The sequence below is a fragment of the Rhinolophus sinicus genome, chromosome 9, assembly GCF_057876585.1.
Source record: "Rhinolophus sinicus isolate RSI-liver-muscle chromosome 9, RSI-T2T, whole genome shotgun sequence".
NCBI lineage: Eukaryota > Metazoa > Chordata > Mammalia > Chiroptera > Rhinolophidae > Rhinolophus > Rhinolophus sinicus.
In genome coordinates this window covers 17,430,921-17,455,546 of record NC_142509.1, presented here as the reverse complement: position 1 = coordinate 17,455,546, position 24,626 = coordinate 17,430,921, and the positions used below count along the sequence as shown (strand labels likewise).

At 47.5% G+C, this 24,626-nt stretch overlaps 2 protein-coding genes and 1 pseudogene across 4 annotated transcripts; 1 reads left to right on the top strand and 2 right to left on the bottom strand.

Annotated features, from left to right (window-relative positions):
• Positions 1-8,507: 8,507 nt before the first annotated feature.
• LOC109461456 (Y-box-binding protein 1 pseudogene) lies at positions 8,508-9,216 on the bottom strand (annotated as a pseudogene).
• Positions 9,217-12,440: 3,224 nt separating this feature from the next.
• Positions 12,441-23,184, top strand: LOC141566989 (tubulin alpha-3 chain-like). The gene is made up of 5 exons (XM_088800882.1): positions 12,441-12,857; positions 13,757-13,905; positions 14,225-14,905; positions 16,506-16,626; positions 23,014-23,184. Exons 1-5 carry the CDS (start codon positions 12,524-12,526, stop codon positions 23,040-23,042), a joined length of 1,314 nt encoding a protein of 437 aa, XP_088657008.1. The 5' UTR covers positions 12,441-12,523; the 3' UTR covers positions 23,043-23,184.
• MZT2B (mitotic spindle organizing protein 2B) lies at positions 17,681-24,624 on the bottom strand. Of its 3 annotated transcripts, XM_019710152.3 has the most exons (4): positions 24,135-24,446; positions 23,768-23,916; positions 22,718-22,897; positions 17,681-17,945 (listed from the first exon to the last, which is right to left on the bottom strand). In XM_019710152.3, the coding sequence occupies exons 1-4, from the start codon at positions 24,296-24,298 to the stop codon at positions 17,788-17,790; spliced, it is 651 nt and encodes a 216-aa protein (XP_019565711.1). In that variant the 5' UTR covers positions 24,299-24,446; the 3' UTR covers positions 17,681-17,787. The 3 variants fall into 3 exon arrangements, with proteins under 3 accessions (XP_019565711.1, XP_019565712.1, XP_088657009.1); XM_019710153.3 differs by lacking the exon at positions 22,718-22,897 and having other exon boundaries at positions 24,135-24,624; XM_088800883.1 differs by lacking the exon at positions 22,718-22,897 and having other exon boundaries at positions 23,737-23,916; positions 24,135-24,444.
• Positions 24,625-24,626: the final 2 nt, after the last annotated feature.

The following is a 24,626-nucleotide window of genomic DNA, read 5'->3' as shown; positions in this document are numbered from 1 at the left end:
AATGAAATTAAGAAAACAATTTTGTTTACATAGAATCAAAAAGAATAAGTTATTTACGAAGATACCTAGAATAATATGTCAATTATATCTCAATAAAGCTGAGAAAAAAATAGAATAAATTTAACAAAAGAAATGCAAGACTTGTACACTGAGAACTACTAAATTTCATCAAAGACCTAAATAAGTGGAAAAACATCCGATGTTCAGAGTGAAAGAAAATATCGCTAAGGCGGCAGTATTCCCCAAATTGGTCTACAGATTCAGTGCAATGCCTATCATAATTCTAACTGCCTGTTTTGTAGAAATGAATAAGATAATCTTGGGGCGGCCTGTCGGCTCAGTTGGTTAGAGCACAGTACGCATAACACCAAGGTCATCGGTTCGATTCCCACATGGGCGAGTGGGCTGTGCCCTCCACAACTAGATTGAAAAAACAGTGACTTGACTTGGAGCTGATGGGTCCTGGAAAAACACACTGTTCCCCAATATATCCCCCAATGTAAAAAAACTTTAAAAAAAAAAAAGAATAAGAGAATCTTAAAATTCATATGGAAATTCAAGGGACCCAGAATAGCCAAAACAATTTTGAAAAAGAACAGTTGGAGTATTCATACTTCCTTATTTCTAAAGTAACTACAAAGCTACAGTAAACAAGACAGTATGTTACTGAAATAAGGGAAGACATAAAGCTCAATGGAATAGAATTGAGAGTTCAAAAATATGGCCAATTAACTTTTAAAATTTTACGGCCAATTTAAATTTATGGTCAATTTATGGCTGATTAATTTTTTTAAAATAGGTTTTATTTTTTTAGAGCAATTTTAGGTTCACAGCAAAGCTGAGCAGAAGGTGGAGTTCCCATATACTGCTTCTCCTCCCAGAGCACACATATGACCTCCCCGACCAGAGAGGCACAGTTGTAATAATGGATGAACGTACATCATTGTCACCATAGGTAACATTAGGGTGTAAACACTTTTGGTGTTGTACATTCTATGGGTTTTGACAAATGTATAATGAAATATATACCCCATTAAAATGTCGTATAGGGCCGGCCCGGTGGCTCAGGCGGTCAGAGCTCCATGCTCCTAACTCCGAAGGCTGCCGGTTCGATTCCCACATGGGCCAGTGCTCTCAACCACAAGGTTGCCAGTTCAATGCCTCGAGTCCCGCAAGGGATGGTGGGCTCCACCCCCTGCAACTAAGATTGAACACAGCACCTTGAGCTGAGCTGCCTCCTGGATGGCTCAGTTGGTTGGAGTGCATCCTCTAAACCACAAGGTTGCCGGTTCGACTCCCACAAGGTATGGTGGGCTGTGCCCCCTGCAACTAGCAACGGCAACTGGACCTGGAGCTGAGCTGCGCCCTCCACAACTAAGACTGAAAGAACAACAACTTGAAGCTGAACGGCACCCTCCACAACTAAGATTGAAAGGACAACAATTTGACTTGGAAAAAAGTCCTGAAAGTACACACTGTTCCCCAATAAAGTCCTGTTCTCCCTTCCCCAATAAAACCTTTTTTAAAAAAATGTCGTATAGAATTGGTTTAACCACCCTAAAAATCCTCTGTGCTTCACCTACTCATCCCTCGCTCCCCACTAACCTTTGGCAACCACTGATCTTTTTACTGTCTCCACTGTTTTGCCTTTTCCAGAATGTCCTATAGTTGGAAACATACAACATGTAGCCCTTTCAGATTGCCTTTTTTCACTTAGTCATATGGATTTAAGGTTGTCTTATGTCTTTTCATGGCTTAATAGTGTTAATTTAAAAAATGCCGAAGTGAGAGGTGACAACCCTTTATTTGCGATCCAAAAGAATAGCTATTAGGGAAGCACTGATTCAGGCAGAAATCCAAATAGTGTTCCAATTAGGAAACAAAGGCAAGGGGTATTCACGAGAAAGGGAAGGGGAATAACTACACAAACAGAAGCAAGAAATCTCTATGGATGATAAGCTAAGGAAGGGATTTCTTTTTTTTTTTTATTTTTTTTTTTATTGGGGAATACTGGGGAACAGTGTGTTTTTCCAGGACTCAGCAGCTCCATGTCAAGTCGTTTTCAATCTAGCTGTGGAGGGCGCAAGCTCACTGGCCCATGTGGGAATCGAACTGGCGACCTTGGTGTTATGTGCACTGCGCTCTAACCAGTGAGCCAACCAGCAGCCAGGAAGGGATTTCTATAGGTGCAGATGCTAATTCTAAAGAATGTCTTTAATTTTCAGTCAGCTAATTATAAACGGTTGTTTGGAGTACAATGTTGCCTTAGGCCCAGCACAAGGGTTATTTTGTCCAGTTTTAACATTCCAGAGGTTTGAGGAATAAGATAGATGTGTATGTCAGTTCATCTGGGGTGGCAGCTCCAACTCCATTTTTAAGTGGCTCCGTTTATATTATTTTTTATAGCAGTTATATCAGGAATTTACATTTGTGACTCTGTAGGCTATTATCCAAGGCATGCACTCTCAAGAGGGGCTAATATCAGTTCAAGGCCTCTGTAGGCCACTTGGCCACACAAAATGGATGCTGAGGCAGCAAGTCTATGGGGTAGTTTAGCTAAACTCTCAACAAACTCTTAGAAGAAAACATAGGAGTAAATCTTTACGACTGTGGGTTAGGTAATGGTTTCTTAAATATGACATCAAAAGTTCAAGCAACCTAAGAAAAATATAGGACTTTATCAAAATTAAAGCTTTTGTGCTTCTGAGGACACCATCAAGGAAGTGAAAGGATGGGCAGCTGGTTTGCTCAATGGTTAGAGCGCAGTGCGCATAACACCAAGGTCGCCAGTTCGATTCCCACATGGGCCAGTGAGCTGGGCCCTCCAAAACTAGATTGAAAACAACGACATGATATGGAGCTGATGAATCCTGGAAAAACACACTGTTCTCCAATATTCCCCAATTAAAAAATAAAAAGTGAAAAGATAATGCAGAGATGGGAGACAATATTTGCAAATCATGTATCTGATAAGGGGATTGTATCCAGTATATGTAAAAAACTCTTACAACTCAACAACAAAAAGATAAATAGCCCAGTTTAAAAATGGGCAAAGGATCCGAATAGACATTTCTTCAAAGATGATATACAAATGTCCAATAAACACATGGAAAGATTCTTGACATCATTAGTTATTAAGGTAATGCAAATTAAAACCATGATGCAATCCCACACTTTGCACCCCCAGGATAGCTATAGTCAAAAAGTCAGATTATAACAAGTGTTAAAGATGATGTGGACTGATTGGAACCCTCATACCCTGCCGGCCACTGGGATGCAAGATGGTGCAGCTGTTTTGAAAAACCACTGGGCGATTCCCTAAAATGCTAAACATGAAGTTACTGTATGATCTACTTATTTCACTTCTGGGTGTACATACCCCAAAAAATGAAAACATGCATCCATACAAAAACTTGTACATGAATTTTCATAGCAACATTATTCATAATAGTCAAAAAGTTGAAGCAATCAAATGTTAATCAACTGATTAGGGATAAATAACATGTGAACTATCCACACAATGGAATATTATTCGTCCATAAGAATAAATAGAGCAGTGATACAACATAAATGAATCTTGAAAATATGGTGCTAAGTAAAAGAAGCAAGTTACAAAAGACCACATATTGTATGATTTTATTTATATGAAATGTCCCGAATAGACAAATTATCTGTAGAGACAGAGAATAGATTAGTGATTGCCAGGGGATAGAGAGAATGGGAAGTGACTGCTAATGGGTGGGTACAGGGTTTCTTTTTTAGGGTGATGAAAATGTTCTAAAATTAGGTAGTGGTGCACGGGTCTGTGGACATACTAAAAACCACATAACTGTACATTTCGAATTGGTGAATATTATGTATGTGAATAAAGTGAATAAAGTTGTTATAAAAATAAAATACAAAGCACCAAATTGTTTCCAAGAAAGAAGTCCAGGGGCAGGAAAGGCTGAGTGCCGAGAAAAGAGAAGAAGCCTGGAAAACAGAGGAACAGAGTAAGAGGTTGGGAGACCACTGTTTTCCCCCAAACTGGACCCTTCTGCACTGCCTGACTCAAGCCAAGGAAGGCATCACCCGCACTCCCCAAACACCAAGTTTAAATGCCACATGTGACCCAGATGTCCCTATGTGCTTTTCACCTCCTGGACTTCTCCTTTCTGTTAGTATCCCAATGAGATTGCTCAAATCAGCTCATTCATTTCAGGTAGCTCAGGCCCCTCTTGCAGTGTCTGAGAGCTTTTCTGGGGGAAGGGGGAACAAAATTCTTACATTTCTCCCATGCCAGTCCTCATTGCTATCCTTTCCTCCACTTTTGTTTGTCTCCTGCAGCTTCTGTCCTTTCTGGAGCCCTCACCCTCACCCCCAGCCTGCGATTCTCCCCAGGCCAAATCCAGCCCAAATGCTACAGTTCAAAGCCCACCAGCATGTTGTCTTATATCACCTCCCCAAAGGGATCCCCGTTACTCTTCACCATGCACTGGCTTCCTAGCCCTTCCTTCTTTTTGTTCGCCAGTGCTGGCAAAGGCTGTCACATCTGTCCCCATCTGCTCCAGCCCTTACCGGGAGTGCATCTTCCCCTCCCCCTGTTTCCTGTCAGCCTCTCTGCCCAAGGCTGACCCTGGTGCCTTGCACTCACTATGTGGGGCCTCTCTGGACAGAGTCCCCTATCTGGTTTCCCACACCCCACTCCCTGGAAGCCCCAGCTAGCTGCTTAACCCTCTAACCCACAGACCACATTCTCTGAAATCTGCCAGAGCAAGGGACCAATGGGTAGCCGAAGACTTGGTCCTACTGAATCCACAGTGGGGGTGGAGTGGGGGTGGGGTGTGGCTCAAATCCAGACCATTTGAACTGCTACTGTGAACGTTACCCCCACGGCTCCATTTACCTAGCAGTGGTAGGCAGAGTAAGAAATCTGCATTTTGCATCTGTTGTTTTTTTAGCTATTTCTTACATTCTCTATATTTAACTCCCTTCTCTATGAAAATGCCAGCATATTCAGGTTCTGCTTAGTGCTTAGAAGCGCCAAGAGAAGGGGCTCTTCCCCCTGTGGGGTAAACACAGACTCTCCCATGGACGAGTAGCAGGCATGGGTGGGGGGGCCTTTGGGGGCGGGGATGAACTGAGGGCTTTAGTCACCCTTCCAGGAACCTTGGGAATTCTATGTGTCCTTTCACCAAGGTGTGTGATTGGGTGAGCAGAGTGGAGGGCCGGCAGTTGGGCGCATGGAGTTGGGCAGAGTGGAGGTGGGAGTGCTGCATGAGACCAGGCAGCAACCACCCTCACATAGCAGGCCATGGAATAGGGGTTAGGCATGGGTGGCAGCCGGGTAGGAGGGTGTCATCCCTGACCCCGTAGTGCCCAGGTACTGGGGGTCATGTCTGGAGCATGTGGGTCAAGGGTGCTCCGGACCCACAGTGGGGGTGGGTCAAGGCACACTCCACAGGTGCAGTTGCCCTCTGCCCTAGTCCTTCCCGAAGCAGCGCCATGTTGTACTTGAACTTCTTTTATTTGCCTCTGAGATGCTGTGAGCACCTGAGGGTGTTTATAAAACTAGGCAATATTTGCAAGGTCTTGAAATAAGAATAATAAAAAATGATATTGCTGAAAAATCTCACTTTCTCCCTTTGATAGGGTTTTTTATTTTGGGTTGTTTGTTTATACTTAAAATTTTTTAAAAACAAAACCAAGCAAACAGGAATAGATATGCTTACATCCCTTCCTTTCTTGCACCAAAGGTAGCACACATTATATATATACACACTCTTGCCCCTGTTTTTCACTCTACAAAAAATTCCAGCTCCCTCTTTATCAGCGTACAGAGATTTGCATTGTTATTTACTGCGGCGTAGTATTCCAGTGAGTGGCTGTAGGCAATTCAGGCAGTTTTGTATCACTGGATACCTGGATGTTTTCTAGGGTATTACACATAAAAGTACGATAAGTAATCTGTGTATGAGCCGTTTCTTACTGGTATAAGTGTATATGAGATGCTGGACGTGGCTGGCTGTGATTTTTAGATATTGTTAGATTCCTTACCATCAGCAATAGATGGGAATTACTGTTTTCCCACAGCACAGTAGGTGTCTGCCTTCATTTTGTTCATTTTTATATCCTGAAATCATAAATACCTACTACGTAACTGTTGAATTCATACAGTCATAGTTTGCACATCAATGAAACCCAACCAACACGTCTGTCATTGCACACTTTTAAAACAAGTGGTGCCCACGAGGCAGCCTTATATGGACAGAGGTCAGAACAACCCTCCGACAGGACTACTTGGTCCCATTCAAGTTTCACTTGTTCCCAGTTAACTGAGGCTGATGGCTAGTTATTTCAGCCTCAGTTCCCTCTCCTGATCACTGTGGTAGCTTCCAAAATTTATAAAAAGTATGTAACTATATAGTAAGTCACACTAACCTCTGCATTCCCCCTTTGTAAAAGTTGATTTTGAAGCTTTTCTTATTGGTCATTGTATAGCATGAAATCCAGCTGCTCAGAAGAAATTATTTTACAGGTGAGTTATTCCACAGGTAAAGGAAAGGTATTTTCTATTACCTGACAGGAGGCTTCAGGGTTAGAAAAAATGTATGCTTTTCATCATTTTTAGGAGTTGTTATTTTTTAGCAAAGATTTTGTCTTAAAAAGAAAATACCATGATTAATACTTTCAGAAGAGTTTTCAGCCATTGCTTATTGGTATGATAGGGTCTTGTCAAGTTGAAATGCCTTAGTATGATTTTTCAAGTTCATGGTACTTAATTAAACCAACTAAATTAGGAAACTTCTGGTGACGGGGAGGTGGTAACAAGTTGGTGTGAATGTAACCTGAAAGAACTTACACTGGATCTCTGAGAAAATGTTGGCCATTCCAGGTACTTTTCCTTTGTGTTATTAATAGAAGGGTTTGTGTCTCAAGATGCATTTAATGGGAATCCCAGCAGCAGAAATTATGCTTAAAATACTACTCTATGCATCCCAGAGCCTCATCACAAAGTCGAGTAACTTCTGGAGAATTTGTCCCTGCCTCGAAGGGTAATTTTTTTCTGGCTCAATGTTGCAGTTTGGTTGGAATTCGAATTAGATTACCAGCTGTGATTTAGTCCCTTGTCTTTCACTTACTAAGGACAAGGCCAGAAGCAGAATTTCTAGGCTTCCAGACCATGGCTCTTAAGAGCCCAGAGATCACCGTGCTGGGTGAGGGAGTGAGAAATAATTTGAAGTAGTTAGAGATTTCTGAACAGTCATGTGATCATAATTATATATTGGGAAAATAAAACCCATGCTTAAAATTATCTGGATCATGATGTGGCCATTTTGACTGCCTATTCTGTTTTTTATTCTGGTTATCTCATCTTGAGTGAGCTTCAGTAGTATGTGTAAGGAGTTTGTCCATTTCATCTACATTGTCGAAGTTATTGGCAGAGTTGTTTATAATATTCTTTTATCCTTTCAAATAATATCTTAATATCAATAGCAATAGCCTGGTTTTCATTCTTGATATTGGTAATTTGTATCTTCACTTTTTTTGGATCAGTTTGGCGAAGGGTTTATCAATTTGATCATTCAGATCAAGAATTAGGTTTTGGTTTCATTGATTTTTCTCTATTTTTTTCTGTTTGCTGCTTTTTAGTACTTTTTTTTTTTTACCATAATTTGGATATTTGCTCTTTTTCTAGTTTCTTGAGGTAGAAGCTTAGAAAATATCATTGATTTTGAATATTTTGAACAAATTTTTGTGTTTGCATTTACGAGGAATGTTGGCCTGTAGTTTTGGTTTTGGTATCAGGGTAATGCTGGCCTCATAGATGAGTTGGGGAATGTTCCTTCCTCCTCTATATTCTGGAAGTACTTTATAGGTCATTGATTGTAGACCTTTCTTTTTCTGATATAAGCATTTTACATATGTTTCCCTCTGTTTTAAGCACTGTTTTATCTGCATCCCATGAACTTTGGTATATCATGTTTTCATTTTCATTCCATTAAATATACTTTTTAATTGTCCTTGTTATTAGTTTCCAAATATTTGGGGATTTTTCAGATATCTTTGTGTTACTGATGTTTAATATAATTCCAACATTCTGAAAACATAGTTTGTATTATTTGAATTTTTATTAAGACCTTTATTAACAGATGCTTGAGTTGATTGTTTTGAAAATATCAAGCTGTAAATTTTTATTACAAATTAAAAATGAGGCTCTTAAAAACTCAACTTGACCAAATATGAAACAATTTAAAAACTTTAAAGATGTATTAAGAAAACCAGGCTTAAAAAAACCAACAACACTTTTGTCATTACCAAAAGAGATGTCTTTAGGTAAAAACTGTAAATGCCCTATGCTTCATAGGTAATGCAGATGGTTCTAGTTATCTGGTCAGTGGGCAGAAAGCAAGCACTTAAGGTCTTTAGCTCCAATCTTTTGCTCATTTCTTATTGCTGGAATTTCATATTCATTTCTCCCTTTTGGATGACTAAACTGGATGATGATAGAGATGGTAAACCAGCATTTACTCGGCGCCGCCCTACTCAGCCTGGGGAGTGGAAGAATTCTCAGCTGGTGGACCAGCTGCTTTTGTCTCTGCTCTCTTGTGGTGTAGTTTTCTTGGCATCTGTATTGGTTAATTGACATTTCAGTAATGCTGACACTGAGGTGGCTGCTTATAGTAGGTCTCTCCTTGATTTTCCTTATCTTCATGGCCATCCTCTCTAGGCTGTCTTTGACAAGGAGGACCCCTGTGGAACTGTGATCATATAAGCCGATACAGATTCTGTCTCATTGGTCGACCTTGTTCTCCTGCACCGTGGTTGTCAGTCATCTCCACCCCTTCTCCCTGAACAGGAGGGTTGCAATACTGTGGTTGCCACCCACAGGGTCGGGTATGTAGTAGGGTGGCTGGCCCTGTTGGGCCCGGCCTTGGGAAGCACTCTCTGATGCCTCCGTCTTTCCTCACTCCCACTATTCTGGTAATTCTGTTGGTACCTGTAATTGTGTGGAGGACCCCTGCAATGTGGATAGCATCTGTAGTGATCACCCCTGCTGCATATTTACTTTCTTACACTGGAACTCCACCAGGGCCTGTCACATCTGCTGCGTCTGCACCCTTTCTCCTTCAACGAGTGCACGGTCTCCCCATCTCTCGCACTGTGAAGGTACTTCCTGGGGTTATTCTTCTGTATGGCAATCTGGTGTCTTCCTGTTGACGAAATCATGTCCATTTGTACACTGAACTGTTATACTCTTCCCAAAACATTTGTTACTATGACCTTCTTGTGCCTGCGCCCTGCCCGTGGTGCTGGGCTTGATGTTTGCAGCACTGGGCGCAGAGGCGGGGGTACCTGAGCGTCTTGACCTCAATGCTCAGGAGTGTGGTGATGGTGACTGGGCCTGCTTGCCACTCAAGGGTTCGGTGACAGTCGCTGGGGCAGGTGGCAGCAGCAGGGCTGCTCAGGGCTCTCCGCCATCGTCTTTTCTCCCATTACCTATCAAACTCTTACTTGAATTGTTTGAAAGTGATCTAAACTTGTTTTATGGTTGGCGGAGAATATGATCTGTTTTGTCAAATGTTCCCTGTACACATGAGAAGGACGTGTATTCTGCTGTGTGGGGTGGAGTGTTCAATAATGTCAATTAGGTCAGTATGGTTGATAGTGTTGCCGAGATCTTCTGTATCCTTATTGATTTCTGTCTGGTTGTTCAATCAGTTGTGGAGCGAGTGTTGAAATCTTTGATTGTGGATTGTCTATTTTTCCTTTCAGTTCTATTGGTTTTTCTTTGTATATTTTGAAGCTCTGGTGCCTGGAAGCTATGACTCTAACGATACATAACCATTAAAGATTATTATGTCTTCCTGATGAATTGGCCCCCTTATCATTACGAAATGATCCTCTTTCCTTGGTAAAATTCTTTGCTTTGAAAGCAACACTGTTGGTCCTGGCCTGCGCTCTCCCAAACTGCTCCACACTGGGAGGAGGGTCCCCCTTCCTGCAAGCCTGGACTCCTAGCCGGCCAGGTGCTGTTGGCCAGGTGTGGCTGAGCCTTCCCCCCAGCTGGGGCGTGCTCAGGCGTCCAGGCAACCAGAACGCTGAAAACTGAGCGACCCTGAGTTCCCACTGGTACGCTGGAAAGGCTGTGGGTTCGAGCCCACCACAGCAATGTCCCAGGCTCACCCCCTTGTCCTTATGTACCTGTGCAGCCCTCCCACCCCTGCTGCATAGCCTCCCCCAGGGCAGTGTTTCCAGTGTTTCCTCTAATCCTGCTTGGAGGAACGACTGATGGGTTCCAGTTCATCCATCCCAGACCAAGGCCGGTCTGCAAGCTAATAAACATGCCAGGGTCAGCAGAAAATAAACACCATGAAATAAGAACTGAGTTGTTCATAAAGCCACTCTAGCTTTCCTTTGGTTTAGCCTTAGCAATTGTCTTTTTCCATTTTTTTACTTTTAAATCTATCTGTGGGCTTCTTGTACTTAGCACATAGTTAGGTCTTGGCTTTTTTTCTCTGACAATCTGCATTTTAATTTGGTATTTACATGTAATTGGTAATGATGTTTAATGTGATTATTGGTATGGTTGGATTTAAATCTACCAGGTTACTATTTGTTTTCTATTTATCCCATCTGTTTTTGCCTTCCCCCCTTTTTTTCTTCCTTCTGTGGATTATTTTATGATTCCATTTTATTGTCTTTATTAGCTTCTTGGCTATACCACTTCGTGTGTGTGTGTGAGAAAGAGAGAGAGAGAGAGAGAGAGAGAGAGAGAGAGAGAGAGAGAGAGAGAGAGAGAGAGAGAGATTGCTTTCGGGATTATTATTATTATTTTTTTAAGTTATGCTCTAGTTAACCTGCATGAAGTTTCTTTTTCTTTTTTTTAAAGATTTTATTGGGGAAGGGGAACAGGACTTTATTGGGGAACAGTGTGTACTTCCACAACTTTTTTTTTCCAAGTCAAGTTGTTGTCCTTTCAATCTTAGTTGTGGAGGGTGCAGATCAGCTCCAGGTCCAGTTGCCCTTATTAGTTGCAGGAGGCGCAGCCCACCATCCCTTGTGGGAGTTGAACCAGCAACCTTGTGGTTGAGAGCCCACTGGCCCATGTGGGAATCGAACTGGAAGCCTTCAGCATTAGGAGCACAGAGTTCCAAGCACCTGAGACACCGGGCCGGCCCCCTGCTTTCGGGATTATTATATTTCACAATAATATACTCCCATTTTCCTTTTCTTGGCCCTTGTGCTATCGTTTGTCATGTTATACTTTCATATGAGTTCTAAACCCCACAATAAATCATTAGTTTTGCTTTAACATTCAATTATATTTTGGGTATATCTGATAAGTTTAGCTTGGCAATGAATTCCCTCTCACTCACAGAACCTCAGTTTTGAGTGCACAGGTTACATCCTGGTCAGTCAGCTACTGGCCTGTTTCAGCACCAAGGAGCCTGATTCCCCAGGGCTGCATATTCAGAGGGCGCTACGGCCCTCCCAGGTCCAGCGTGATGGTCTTCAGAGCACACTGCTGTAAATTCTTTGTTGAGGACCTAAGATCCTGTACAAGGACACAGGTCCACAGGTCTACCTTAGCAAGTATAAAGTGCCACGGCCACTTTAATAAAAGTTATCTGTGGTAGTGTGGAGCCAGCCTGTCCCTGAACTTTGGAAATATTTTCAGCTTGTAATGATGTAAAGCATAGATAAGTTTTATTCCTTCCATCAATTCAATGCCAGAGAGAGCATTTTGTGCTAGATAGGGTCAATGGAACCAAAACAAAGTTCCACATTCAAAATATTGAGTCTTCGGTTCCACACCCTCTCCATGTTAAACACCCTTTTTATTTATGAACACCACAAAGTTCCTTGATCTGACCACTGCTCCAACATGCAATAGCTAAAACCGTATTGCTATGACATTCCCCTATGTTCCTCATCTCTCCATCTTAATTTCTTATTCGTACTGATCCTCTGGCCATCTTTGCTCCCTCCTGACAGTCACTATTATGGCAATCCATGCCTTACCCAGCCTGTTTCTGCTGGATATTTCCAATTGACCCCACATCTCTGTCATGGAGCAGCAGCTCCATTGTTGTATTTCTGATACTGTTGGAAGGAAACAGGGGGAGGGCTTGTGGGATGGTGCTTATAAAGTCTACGTAGTGGACAGGCACGTCCCAGGCCTTCACGGTCACTCACCACTCGCACATGGACTCAGCCAGAACAAGTTCCGGTCCTGCAAGCTCCATGCAGGATAAATAAACTAAACAGATGTACCAATTTTCATCTTTTATATTGTATTTTTACTGTACTTTATCTATGTTTAGATACACAAATACTATTGTGTTACAACTGCCTACAGGATTCAGTACAGTAACATGCTGTACAGGTTTGCAGCCTAGGAGCAGTAGGCTGTACCAGACAGCCTGGGTGTGTAGTGGGCTGGACCATCTAGGTTAGTACGAGTGCACGCTGTCATGTTCACATAATGACAAAATTGCCGAACAATGCATTTCTCAGAACGTAGCCCTGTCATTAAGCGATGCATGACTGTATTAATTTATGGTATCCGGTCTCATTTACATGCCATGCAAGTATAGTGATGATTGCTTTGAAGACGAGGAGGGTCTCACATTTATGTTCTGGTTCCCAGCGAGAATGCATTTCTATCCATGTGGGGCAGGCCGGACTCCAGATCAGCAATGCCTGCTGGGAACTGTACTGCCTTGAACATGGAATTCAGCCTGATGGACAAATGCCAAGTGACAAAACCATCGGTGGTGGGGATGACTCGTTCAACACATTCTTCAGCGAGACCGGGGCTGGCAAGCATGTGCCCAGAGCAGTGTTTGTGGACCTGGAGCCCACGGTGGTCGGTAGGTACTCGGGCACATAGGGCGGCTTTCCAAGGAGGGTGGGAGAGCCTCGCTAAATCCCCACGTGTGCTCCCTTGAGTCCCTCTGCAGAAAGGACGGATGGACACACAGGTGTCCGTGACCGTGACCATGTTAGATGAGAAACTGAAAGGTTAGTGTTTGAGTGGGGCTCAGTCTCCTGATTTAGGAAAAGCTAACAAACAGAAAAAACTGCTAGGCCGGCAGTAAGATGAGCGGTGACAGATTTATTGGTCACTGCCTCAGGCCCAGGCAGGTGGCCGTGTACACCCCCCTGCAGGGTTACCGGGTGCTCGTCCTACCTCAGTGCTGCGCACTTTCTCAGGCGGGTGCAGGAGTCTTGACCTGCATCTCAGACATAGAAAATAAGTGGAGAAAATTCATTGGGTTCTTCCAGATTTAACGCCTGAGGTAGTTTCCAGTGCAAAGACAGCACTTGTCACTGGCCACCCAGAAAAATGTCACTCTAAAGTCTGTGAGACCTGGGCCACATAGGGTGACTGATGGGACTGCCTGGCAAGTCACGCTGACCTAGTGACTGTCTAGTATGTAAGAGTTTGTTTTTTTTAAATTATACCCTTTGGGTGTGAAAGAAATATGTATATTTAGAATTGCTTGTGTGGGGGTGGGGGTAGGGGGGAGGGGTCGCCCTGAGAGCTCTGCTCCCTCCTTTGGGAACCGGTCAAGCTGGTATCTCTGCTGGGAGTTGAGTTTACTGCCCTAGAGCCATAGATTGCAGCTGTGCTCTGTGTGTTACACTGTAGCAATTGACCTACAGGGAACAGCATGTGCTTGGTAGAATGGAACGGTCCCCAGACGTGTCCGTGCTGGTGAGTTAACAACAGTCCTTATAGATCCGCGCACACGTGTCCTCTTTGTAGATGAAGTGCATACAGGGACCTACAGGCAGCTCTTCCACCCGGAGCAGCTGATCACGGGGAAGGAAGACGCAGCCAATAATTATGCCAGAGGCCATTATACCATCGGCAAGGAGATCGTCGACCTGGTCCTGGACCGCATCCGCAAACTGGTAAGAGCGCTGGGAAGGCTTCCTGATGGCGTGATCCTGGAATGGGAGGGTAGGCCTTGGATTGGGACCAGGAGGTCATGTTGGCAAAACCCAGGCCAGAATGATGACTCCATGCTCTTCCTTTCCCGTGTGGCTCCAGTGCATCCATCCGCATACATCTCCAGTGTCTGCTTTGTCTCACCTCAAAGTGCAATGCATGTTCACTGGGGACGATTTGAATTCGTATCCTCCTGTGGGGGCAAAGAAAAGTGACAGCGGCTTGTCACGGTTGGTGAGGTCGCTCCTGCCGGCGTTGCTCACGGTCTCTGCTTCCTCGCAGGCGGATCTGTGCACGGGGCTGCAGGGCTTCCTCATCTTCCACAGCTTCGGGGGCGGCACCGGCTCTGGGTTTGCGTCTCTGCTCATGGAGCGGCTCTCGGTGGACTACGGCAAGAAGTCCAAGCTCGAATTTGCCATCTACCCAGCCCCTCAGGTATCCACGGCCGTGGTGGAGCCCTACAACTCCATCCTGACCACCCACACGACCCTGGAACATTCCGACTGTGCCTTCATGGTGGACAACGAAGCCATCTACGACATATGTCGGCGCAACCTGGACATCGAGCGTCCCACGTACACCAACCTCAATCGTCTGATTGGGCAGATCGTGTCCTCCATCACGGCCTCCCTGCGCTTCGATGGGGCCCTGAACGTGGACTTGACGGAGTTCCAGACCAACCTGGTCCCATACCCCCGCATCCACTTCCCCCTGGCCACCTACGCCCCCGTCATCTCAGCCGAGAAGGCCTACCACGAGCAGCTGTCCGTGGCCGAGATCACCAATGCCTGCTTCGAGCCGGCCAATCAGATGGTCAAGTGTGACCCTCGCCACGGCAAGTACATGGCCTGCTGCATGTTGTACAGGGGAGACGTGGTCCCGAAAGATGTCAACGCGGCAATTGCCACCATCAAGACCAAGCGCACCATCCAGTTTGTGGACTGGTGCCCGACGGGATTTAAGGTAGGACTGGGTGCTGTCGAGTGGTTTTATCGTTCAGCGTGTAGCAGACCCTGCGAGAGAATGCTGTCCTTGTGGGGAATACACGGCAGCGAGGCGCTTGGTCATACATGAGTGTACCAGAGCGATAATTTATTCAGTGGAGTCTTGAATTCCTTCCTGAGTCGTCACATTATTTATCTGTGGTGGGAGAATTTTTTAACAGAACAGGAAATTTTCTGAAGGGTCTGTGTCCCCGTTTGGATGGAGGAATTAGTGCAGGAAATATAGACTGGTCTTAGAAATAAGATACATTTTCTCATAATAGGATTTTTTTTGGCATTTTCATAACTCGTGTGGATATTTGAATTTGGGGTGTCACTAAATCCACCTGATTCCATAGATATGTAGAAATTAAACAGAATTGACATGTCCTATGAAGTGTTTTATTTAAAGTAAACCAATCATGAATCTATTTGTGAAGAAAAATTGGCAACATCTTTATTTCTCACTTGGTAAGCCTAGAAATTCTGGCCTGAGTTTGCCTTAGATCCCCAGTTTATACAACCCTTCCTTGCTGTCGTGTTTCACATGTGCCCTGTGCTTGATTCTTGAACCCTGTGGATTCTTTCCCTCTGGGATCTGTGCTTCCCTGAGCCTTGCTTTTCATGCCGCCTCCTCTGGCTCAGACCCTCACTGCTTCTGGTGGGCCTGATGGCCTGGGTTCTTAACTAGGACTTCCGACTCCGGGTTCTTTTCCTCTAGTTCAGGGGTCTGCATGGGTGGTGGACCAGCAGCCTGATTTTGTAAGTAAAGTTTCACATGAACACAGCCACACACGTTCAGTGGCCTATGATGGCTGCTTTTGTGCTACAAAGGCATAATTGAGTGGCTGTGACAGAGATGGCAGGGCCCACCCAGCCTAAAATATGTACTGTCTCACATTTTATAGACAAAGTTTGCTGATCCTGGCTCTAGCTGACCCTGTATTCTGATGCCAAAATCTGTGGTCCTGTCACCCCTGGTTCTGAAGCCTGGAATGCCTCCCCCTTGGTCCCAGCCTTGGAATGTCACCCCCCCCCCCCCCACTTAGCACACACACAGACACCATCTGCTGTTGCAGTGGAAGCCGCAGTCCTAGGACCTCTGGCAGTGTGCCTGTCACTCTCCTATGTACATACTGTTTGGTGGGAAAGCAGGGGTTATGATCTTCCCTCGCAATACCACCACGGTTGTATAGAGGGTAGAAAAGTCTTCCACGACAGAGCTCAATTCCCCTCTTGTTGAAGCCTGTGGAGAAAGTAATGTACAAAGAATCCACAGCAGTGTCCTTCAGAAGGAAGACAGTTCTGTCACCTGGTGCCGATTACATGACACAGCCCTTGACGCAGCTTGGGACTGAGCCAGAAAGGTTGGCTCTGGCCACTTCTTTCCTTGTCTGGAAACTAGCACCCTGCTTCCCTGGCACCTTGCCTGGCACAAAGGGTTCAGAGACTGCAGGGTGAACCCAGCCTTCTCCCAGGTCGCTAAAGGGCAACTACACGGCTTCCATTTCTGAGAAAGCAGCCACAATTTCTGTTTTAACCCAAGCTTCACTCACTGCGTTCTTCCCCTCCTCTGGCAGGTGGGCCTCAACTACCAGCCCCCCACTGTCGTCCCTGGGGGAGACCTGGCCAAGGTACAGCGGGCGGTGTGCATGCTGAGCAACACCACTGCCATCGCCGAGGCCTGGGCCCGCCTGGACCGTAAGTTCCATCTCATGTACGCAAAGCGAGCCTTTGTGCACCGGTACGTGGGGGAGGGCATGGAGGAAGGGGAGTTCTCTGAGGCCTGGGAAGACCTGGCAGCTTGAGAAAGATTACAAAGCAGGTGTGGATTCCACGAAAGCAGAGGCTGAAGGGGAAGAATGCTGAATAGGAGAGTGCAGCTGGTGAACATACCTCTTCTGCTCTCTCCTGGCACCCCTCAGCTTGGCTGGTTTTAAGCTGTTTGTCAAGTTTCTGTATCAAACCTCTGTCTGCTGTGGGGCTCATCTGACCCCAGGAGTGGAAAGGGCCCCAAAGCCTGCTGGGCCTGCATGGAAGTGCTGTGCTGTTGGGGTGGCTGCAGTGCTACCCACATCTGTAAGGAGCACTGCTTACGTGACAGGACCTGGGGTGGGAGAGACAGGTCAGTATTTCCCATCCAAGGTTTCAAAGCATAAAGATTTACTGAATTATAGGAAAACTGAGTTAGGTTTTTCTATTCAATTTGCCATTTTTCGGGCTTCTTCATTGACTGGACATGTGGACTAAAGTACAAAAGCTTAGAACTGGAGTTTTAAAATGTAAGGTCCATGGAAATGGGGGATGTCCACAGAATCCCTCAACTGTGGATCAAATGTGTAAGGTCAGGACATTGGGTGGGGAATGGTTTTACTGGATTCTGCAATGGCATCCATGACCCACAGGTTATCTGCACGATTCATTTTTGTCCTCACCGTTGGTGGTAACTTGAAAGACAGCGTTTCCCCCTCTGTGTTCATACCCCTGCCTCCACTGCACCCTAGCCTCCTGGGAATGGTCTCAACAAAAGATCGTTCATTTCACTTCAAGCAAAACCTATAGAAATCTGTTTATAAAACACCTAGTAATATGAGTATTTTTCTCTCAGACCCGAAAATGAGGTCCAGGTGAAGTCACTGGTTTAAGTCACTTGGTTAGTTCAGCTGTAGCATAACAAGGACCAGCACGCAACTAATTATAAATTTTTGTATTTTAATATATTCAGTAGATGATAGGAAACATCTTCAATGGACACTCAGTTTTTCAAAAAGGTTTATTACCAACTGGAGGAAACAACACGCAGCCTCTGCCAGGAGGCCAGTGGAGCTCACAGCAGACCAGCGTGACCAGTCCTTACCCGGCTCAGGTACTGCTCCGGGTGGGGCTCTTCCCCGGCCCACCCCCCTTGGGCAGCCTGGTGGCACTGGGCTGTCGGGGCATCCTCTGGCTGGATCCTTCCCGGCTGCTGCGTTCTGCCAGGGCCGGACCTCCACTGAGAGCAGTGCTGCCTTTGTTTCTCCCTGAGCAAACACAACACAATCATTAGGAACCAGGGCAAACTCCACAATCTCAGCCCATCGCTGTATTTGTGTTCCTTGAGCAACATTTATGTCTAGTATGTTTCTGTCACAGTCCTTTCAGCCAGGGACTCTATGTCAGCCCAGGGTCCTGAGGTTCAGGACTGCCTAGAGAAGTCCTTGGTAAAGTGCAGGAGGCCCTCGAGGGTGTCCTAGGACGGAAGTAAGTAATGTAAGGAACGAGAGGAGAAAGTTCTGATGGTTGGTTAGGGGAAGGGAAGCTCAGCTTGTTGACTCCGGCCCTACAAAGCATTGTGGTCAAGTACAACTGCCAGCAGCACAGGAGGACTCAGTATCAGCAGGGCTGCTGTCTCACTACCTCCCCCAGGCACTCTCCTCCTGTCTGGATTGACCACATCTGAACTGATCAGACTGGGGACATAGGAAGCACGAGTCATCAATAGATGAAGTCAGGCTTTTGGATTTGGATCGCGGAAGCTCTCACACATTTTGCTATCTACCTCAGCATTCTGCAAACATTTGGTGGTCAAGCCTCTTGCCCTCAGGTGCACTCCCAGAGCCCGGGCCTGGGCCACTACAGAGGTTTGACTGTTTGACAGTTTCTGCTTGACCAGGTAGTCACACTCTGGAGACCACTGGTCTATTCCTTGATTTGTAATTTGCTTACTTTATTCTCTCTTTTGTGAAGACAACCAGAAAGACCTATAACCATGCAAGAGCTAGAGAATTATTATTATTATTTTTAAGGTGGGCGTAGCTCACAGTGGCCCATGGGGGGATAGAACTGGCAACATTGGTGCTACCAGCACCACGTTCTAACCAACTGAGCTAACCGGTCACCCCCTAGAGATTTATTTCAAAGGAGTAGCTTCTCTTGGCTCAGGGTGTTGACAGCATCAGCAAGACTGAGAGGACCCCCCCAGGGAACAGAATGCACTGGTGGAACAGGCTGGTGGTCGCTGGCTCAGTCCCTCCCCTCTGGGCCTGCCTCAGCCAGGGTCTGCCCTATGGACTCTGACCAGAGTACATGTCCCCTGCTTGACCCCTAGCCTCCATCCAGGTTCACAGTCATATAGCCTATGACAAGTTCTTGGAGAAAAGACACAACCAGGTTTCTTAGGGCCTGTTAAGTCATTTGTTTCACCATCTGTCCCATTCTAGAGCAAGTGGAGGCTCCTGCACTTGAGACTCTGCAGACCCTGACAATTCTAGGACACCAGACACTTTCCATGCTTTCCGATACTGACAAGTAAATTCTCCCCAGAAACCTGCATGGATAGAACAATGCTTCTTAAGAGAATTTCTGGAGAAATGTTCCTCAGAGAGTGGGGTCTTGCTGCCCAGTGTGGTGAGAGGGTTACAATGGTGCCACACCTGGAACTCTTGACAGTTCAGGTTTCCCCTGCCTCGCCTCCCTGGGCTTCACACTCCAGTGCTTGCATGCATTTGATTCGACAAACATGTAGTAACAGGTTACCCAGAGCCCAGGGGGAACACACAGGAGCATGTGGTAGGGCGAAGCTGGCCCAACTCAGATTGCTAGTGACTCACAAAAAACAGACACAAAGAGAACGGTCAACCACATTTCCTTTGGTACAAATGCCAATATTATGGTCCCCACTGACTGGTCAGTGGGCAAGGATCCCTATGGGCCCTGCCACCCCACAGCAGCCCCCAACACATTAGTGCCCTCCTCTGAGGCCAAAGAACCTCCCCAGGCCAGACCAAACAGAATAAAGTCTTCTGTAGCATCTGGCTTAACCCTGGGTCCCTAGGCACCCCACAAACTCTCAACAAGGGGCATTTCCTGAAGGACTCAGAAATACAGATCAGACGTAGCTCACCCCCAGCAAGTAGCAGGGCAGGTCTCAGAGGGGGGTGTGACTGAAACCAGCTTTTCTTTAGCCTGCCACATGTGAGTTTTCCTTCCCCCTCAGTGTAATGACCAGGGCCCTTTTGGAAACTCAAGGATGAGAGGAGAGTAGAAAAGGGCAAACGATGTATTTAAAATCTGACAAGACCCATAAACCCTGGAAATAAGACACCAATGTGACTTTGAGCCATAGAAGGCATTAAGAAAACCATGTAGCAATGAAAGTAGACCATTATGCAGATCTGTGTGATTTGTGGAACCCTCAGCAATCCTGTGCTCATGGGGTTAGTGGGAAAACCCATTCAGGCCTCCTCATTTTACGCATGGAGAAGGGGCAGGAGGATGGTCTGCAGGGCCTGCATGAAAAGACCTGCTGTGTTCGGCCGGGCTCGGGCTCGGGCTCAGACTCAGCCTTGCAGGGAACCAAGCATAGGACTTTTTGGAGCTGGTCACATGGAATGGAGGGTGGGGCTGAGTCAAGGCAACCATAGGCTGAGGAAGGGTGAGGTGAGGATGTGCCTGGTTCCTGCGGGCACAAAGACAGACAATAACACTGAATATTAAAAACACTGGTCTGGCTTATTGTCTTCAAAAGTCAGTGTTCCTACTACCCCTAAAACCAACTTGTGTCCCCTCAGGGTTTTGTGACCCCCTAATGAAGCAAACCCCCAAAACACACCAGTCTGTCTCCCCCGTGACTCAGGGAGCCCCTGAAGCGAGGGAGCCGGTCAGATCTGGTGGGACCTTCTCTGTCATTTACCTTTGGTGTGGCCCATGTGAGCCCCACTCACCATCCCCCGCAAGCTGTGCAGGCAGAGCTGGTCAGGAACAAGGATTTATAAAAAGTCCCAGTAGGAGCTGCTGCTCCCATCCCTTCCTGCTGGTCCCCAAAAGCGGCCTTTCTCCTTCATGGTCAGAGTGCCCCCTCGTGGCAGATAGGGCTGCCAAGCCAAAATACAGAGGGTGCCAAAAAAATGTATACACATTTTAAGAAAGGAAAAAAACTGCATTAAAATTGTAATACTCAATATATACTGACAATAAAAGATGAATACAAGTCATGTGTATACATTTTTTTTGGCACCCCCGGTATTAGTGACTGGCGGTGAGTGTACACTGAATGCACGTGTGTGAGGAAGAAAAAGAACGAGGGGGCAGAGTAGGACAGGTGAGTGAGAAATGAGAAGAGGGAAAGGAAGCACTGCAGCCCCGCTCCAGGAGTGCACTGCAGCTGGGCGAGGCGGCACAGGCCACCCCAATGTCTTCAGGCTACTGCCACTGCTGGAGAGCCACCAAAAGGTCTGCACCCACCAGCCAGTACTGCGGCCCTCTCTGGCTGGGCACCGTGGAGGGGCTTTATCAGAGCTTCCAGAACACATACAGACAATGCCAAACACCTACATGCCACACGAACATGTACACATGCACTTTTAACCCTTAACTTAGCCTATGCATCTTGGGAGGTGTTCTCCCTCGTGGACGGGCCCAGGGAGTGACCCCTCCGTGCACAGCACACACAGCCCTGACGAGGTGTTTTGGGAAAAGCATTACTGTGACTGTCCTGGAGCAGCGCTGTCTAATAGAAATATGATGTGAGCCACACGTGTAATTTTAAATTTTCTAGTAGCCACGTTAAAAAGTAAAAAGAATCAAGAAATTTAAACAATGTTTTAATTAAACCGAAAATATCCAATATATTATCACTTTATCATATCCTCAATATAAAAATTATTCAGGAGGTGTTACATTCCCTTTCTGGGCCAATTCTTCGGCATCTGTGCTTGCGGAATGTACTTACACTAGCCCTGGGGCTGTGGCTCCCATATTGGACAGTGCAGTTCTGCCTGAGGTTCATGACTTCCACACACCAAATTTACCTACTCGTACGTGTTCTAGAGTGACACCTCTTTAAAACTTTAGTTGCCTTAAACTTCAACAGAGAACAGTCAACTGAATTGAATTTTTCCTCAGTGACTCCACACCCTCCCCATGACAAGCATTGCATTACTCCCTTCTGTGCTTTCGGGCTGTTTCCCCCTTTTCTGCCTGAAGAGGCAAAATGAATCAGCTTGCTGGTCACAGTCACAACAGGCCACCTAGATGGCCAGGGGACAGGAACTCAGACAGAATCAAGCCTGAGTGGGGCTCTGGCCCATGGCTTGGAGCATCTTCACATTCCAATTCTGTGGGAAACCTAAGGCCAGTTATTCCCAACAGCCTCAAACCCCCATCATCATCCTAGGCCACCACGGTCCCCACAGCTGCATTACTCTGACAACTCTGTTTTTTCCACCCCCGATTTCCAGGCCCTCACACACCCCTGCCACTGGGGCCTCAGTGAATGTCGGAGAGAGAAACAAGAGCCCCTGTGGGATCTCTGGCCCTCACACACCCCTGCCACTGGGGCCTCAGCCTCAACACACCTGACAATGCCTGGAAGGCACCCCCAGCTCAGGGACCAGGCAGGAAAGGGGAATCATGGTTTTATCCTCCAGGCTGCCTATCCAGGTACCAGACAGCATCTAAGAAGCCAGGGTGTTTCTCACACCTGAAGGCTTTGCCCTCCACAGCCTGCCACGTGCCTCTTTCCTGCCCCTTGGCTTCTTGTCCTCTTGGGCAGGAGCACCTCTAGCGAGAGCAAGTCTCACCCAGCAGAGTTAGCCTCCATGGGGTAAAGGGTATTGGCCCCATTCTAGAAGTACTGCAGGTTGTCTCTTAATAAACCATTAAATCATGTCCTTGGTCTCTAAAGTGTGGCAGAGCTAGCCCGCAGGGTCTCTGCCCTTGCAGCTTGAAGCTGTTCTGGCTTTCTGGGGCCACAGCAGTCTCCATGGAAACAAGAGAGCACACCAACCCCCAGAGATAAACCAATAAATGCAACCTGCAAAAGGAGAGAACAGGCAGCAAGACAACCGGAGGGAACCGGGGGGCCCTGGAGAGAGAGGCGAGTGCGTGGCAGCTGGGCCATGGTGCAGAACCGGAGAGGCCGCAGGCCGCGGGGCTGAGGAAAAGGAGGGCCTTGCAGGGGGGCTACAGTTCTTGGTAGAGAGAAAGGAGGCCTCTGCAGGTCAGAGAGAGACACAAAGAGAGCAGACGGAGCATAGGTCAGTGTGGAGACCCACGGCCTCTCAGGACAGGAGATGCAAGTGCTCAGGGCCCTGGCTCTCCCACCCACAGGTGCCAGCCTGCCCGCCACCCCAACGTGAGCTGCCTCTCAGGATGTCTGTGAGTGCCCGAGTGCTCTGGTCAGGGAGCCCGCCAGGAGGTTCTGCTGCATCTCAGAGGATTCCTAAGAGCCATCAGGAGCAACCACACGGGGAGCTCTGCCGTGACACCCTTGTCACCGGCACCTGTTCATCCCCTCGTCCTTCGTGATCCTTGAGAGCGAAGAAGCCCCTCAAGCCTCGGCCCAGTGCTCTCCCACTCGAGCCTCTGCACTGAGTGTCTAAGGCAGACACTGACTCCCAGCTGGCCAGGCTCTTGGGCAGGATCTGGGCCCAGGTGGGATACAGGCAAGTGGGTTGCAGGAAGGCCTCTGCCTGCCCACTCCCTGAGCATTTCTCTGGAGACTGCATAAGCCATGAGAACAGGAACCAAAGTAGTCTTGGTCCCATGTTTGTGGTATGAAGGCATGAGTGATGAGGTGGGAAGAGGCAGCAAAAGTTCCAGATGAGGCCTTGTCTTCTTGGACCACCCTGGGGCACCCATTCTGCCACTGCCTGATCTAGACATGCTTTCTAAAGGCTAGCATCAAAGCCAAAGTGGAAACTGCGCACAAGGGGAGAGTCCTTGGATGGGCCCAGTGGGTCCTAGAAGAAGACCGACGGAAAGGGCTGGCCACTGAGGGCCTAGCCCGTGCTATGCCTGGCACTGCCCACCTCCCGGCCCCTACCACCTCACCGCCTGGCCCACAGGGGAAGAGCGCTCTGACCTCGGGTCTCTTGCACGCTCGATGTGGGCAGAGACACCGCCGCAGGGTCCTGGGGCTCGCTTGCCAGCCTCTGCCCGGCACACATGGACTTGAGCATCTGGAAGACGGCGAGGGGCGCCACGTTCAGCTTCAGCAGGTCCACCAGGATCCTGGCGAGAATAGACGCGGTGCGCAGTGAGCCCTCCTGGCCCAGGGCCGGGCATGGCCACTAGAAGGGCCACGTCCAAGACCCCTACTCTATTCTGGGCCCCCCAGAGGGTTCAGACAAGGGCAGTGTGCTCTTCCTGATTGGTGGCCGGGCGGGGGGCTGAGAGCAGGTGTGTCTGGGGGTCGGACAAGCGCGCAGCCCCCACCCGCGACCGCTCACTTGAACACATCGGGGTCCATGGCGCCGCCGGCCGCCTGCGCCAGCTCGTACAATTCCATCTCCTCCGCGCTCAGCACCTTCTTCCGCCGCAGCACAAGCTTCTGCAGGGCCGCCTCTAGCCCCGGGGGTGCCCCCGGCCCGGGAGCGGCGCCCGGCGCCGCCATCTGCGCGGCTGGCGGGACGGTGCGCGCCCCGCCCGGCTGGGCCCTCCCACAGTGCCCTCTACTGGCTCCGCCAGCTGTTCCTCTCCCTGCAGCGCCGCTGCTTGGCCTCCCGGGCAGCCCTACGCGGAAGGAAAGGACGGGTCGGGGCCAAAGAAACCCCCTCCTAGGCGATCAGAACTTCCGTGCTAGGCTGCATTGATCATTCTCGCTTAAGTCGCAGCACCCAGCGCGGTGCCTGGCATAGAGTGTGCGCTCAATAAATGCCCGCGGGACGAAGGGCAATGCACAGTGCGTAACTGTTCCGCGCCGCGGTGCCCCATTGAAGCGG

Bases quoted from the DNA above. Each gene is read 5' to 3' on its own strand.
- LOC141566989 (XM_088800882.1), top strand. From the start codon at position 12,524: ATGCATGACTGTATTAATTTATGGTATCCGGTCTCATTTACATGCCAT. The intron at 12,858-13,756 runs GTAGGTACTCGG...TCCTCTTTGTAG, and splicing joins CCTGGAGCCCACGGTGGTCG to ATGAAGTGCATACAGGGACC. The intron at 13,906-14,224 runs GTAAGAGCGCTG...GCTTCCTCGCAG, and splicing joins TGGACCGCATCCGCAAACTG to GCGGATCTGTGCACGGGGCT.
- MZT2B (XM_019710152.3), bottom strand. From the start codon at position 24,298: ATGGCGGCGCCGGGCGCCGCTCCCGGGCCGGGGGCACCCCCGGGGCTA. The intron at 23,917-24,134 runs GTGAGCGGTCGC...TATTCTCGCCAG, and splicing joins ATGGACCCCGATGTGTTCAA to GATCCTGGTGGACCTGCTGA. The intron at 22,898-23,767 runs GTCAGAGCGCTC...TCTGACCTGCAG, and splicing joins GAGCGTGCAAGAGACCCGAG to AGGCCTCCTTTCTCTCTACC.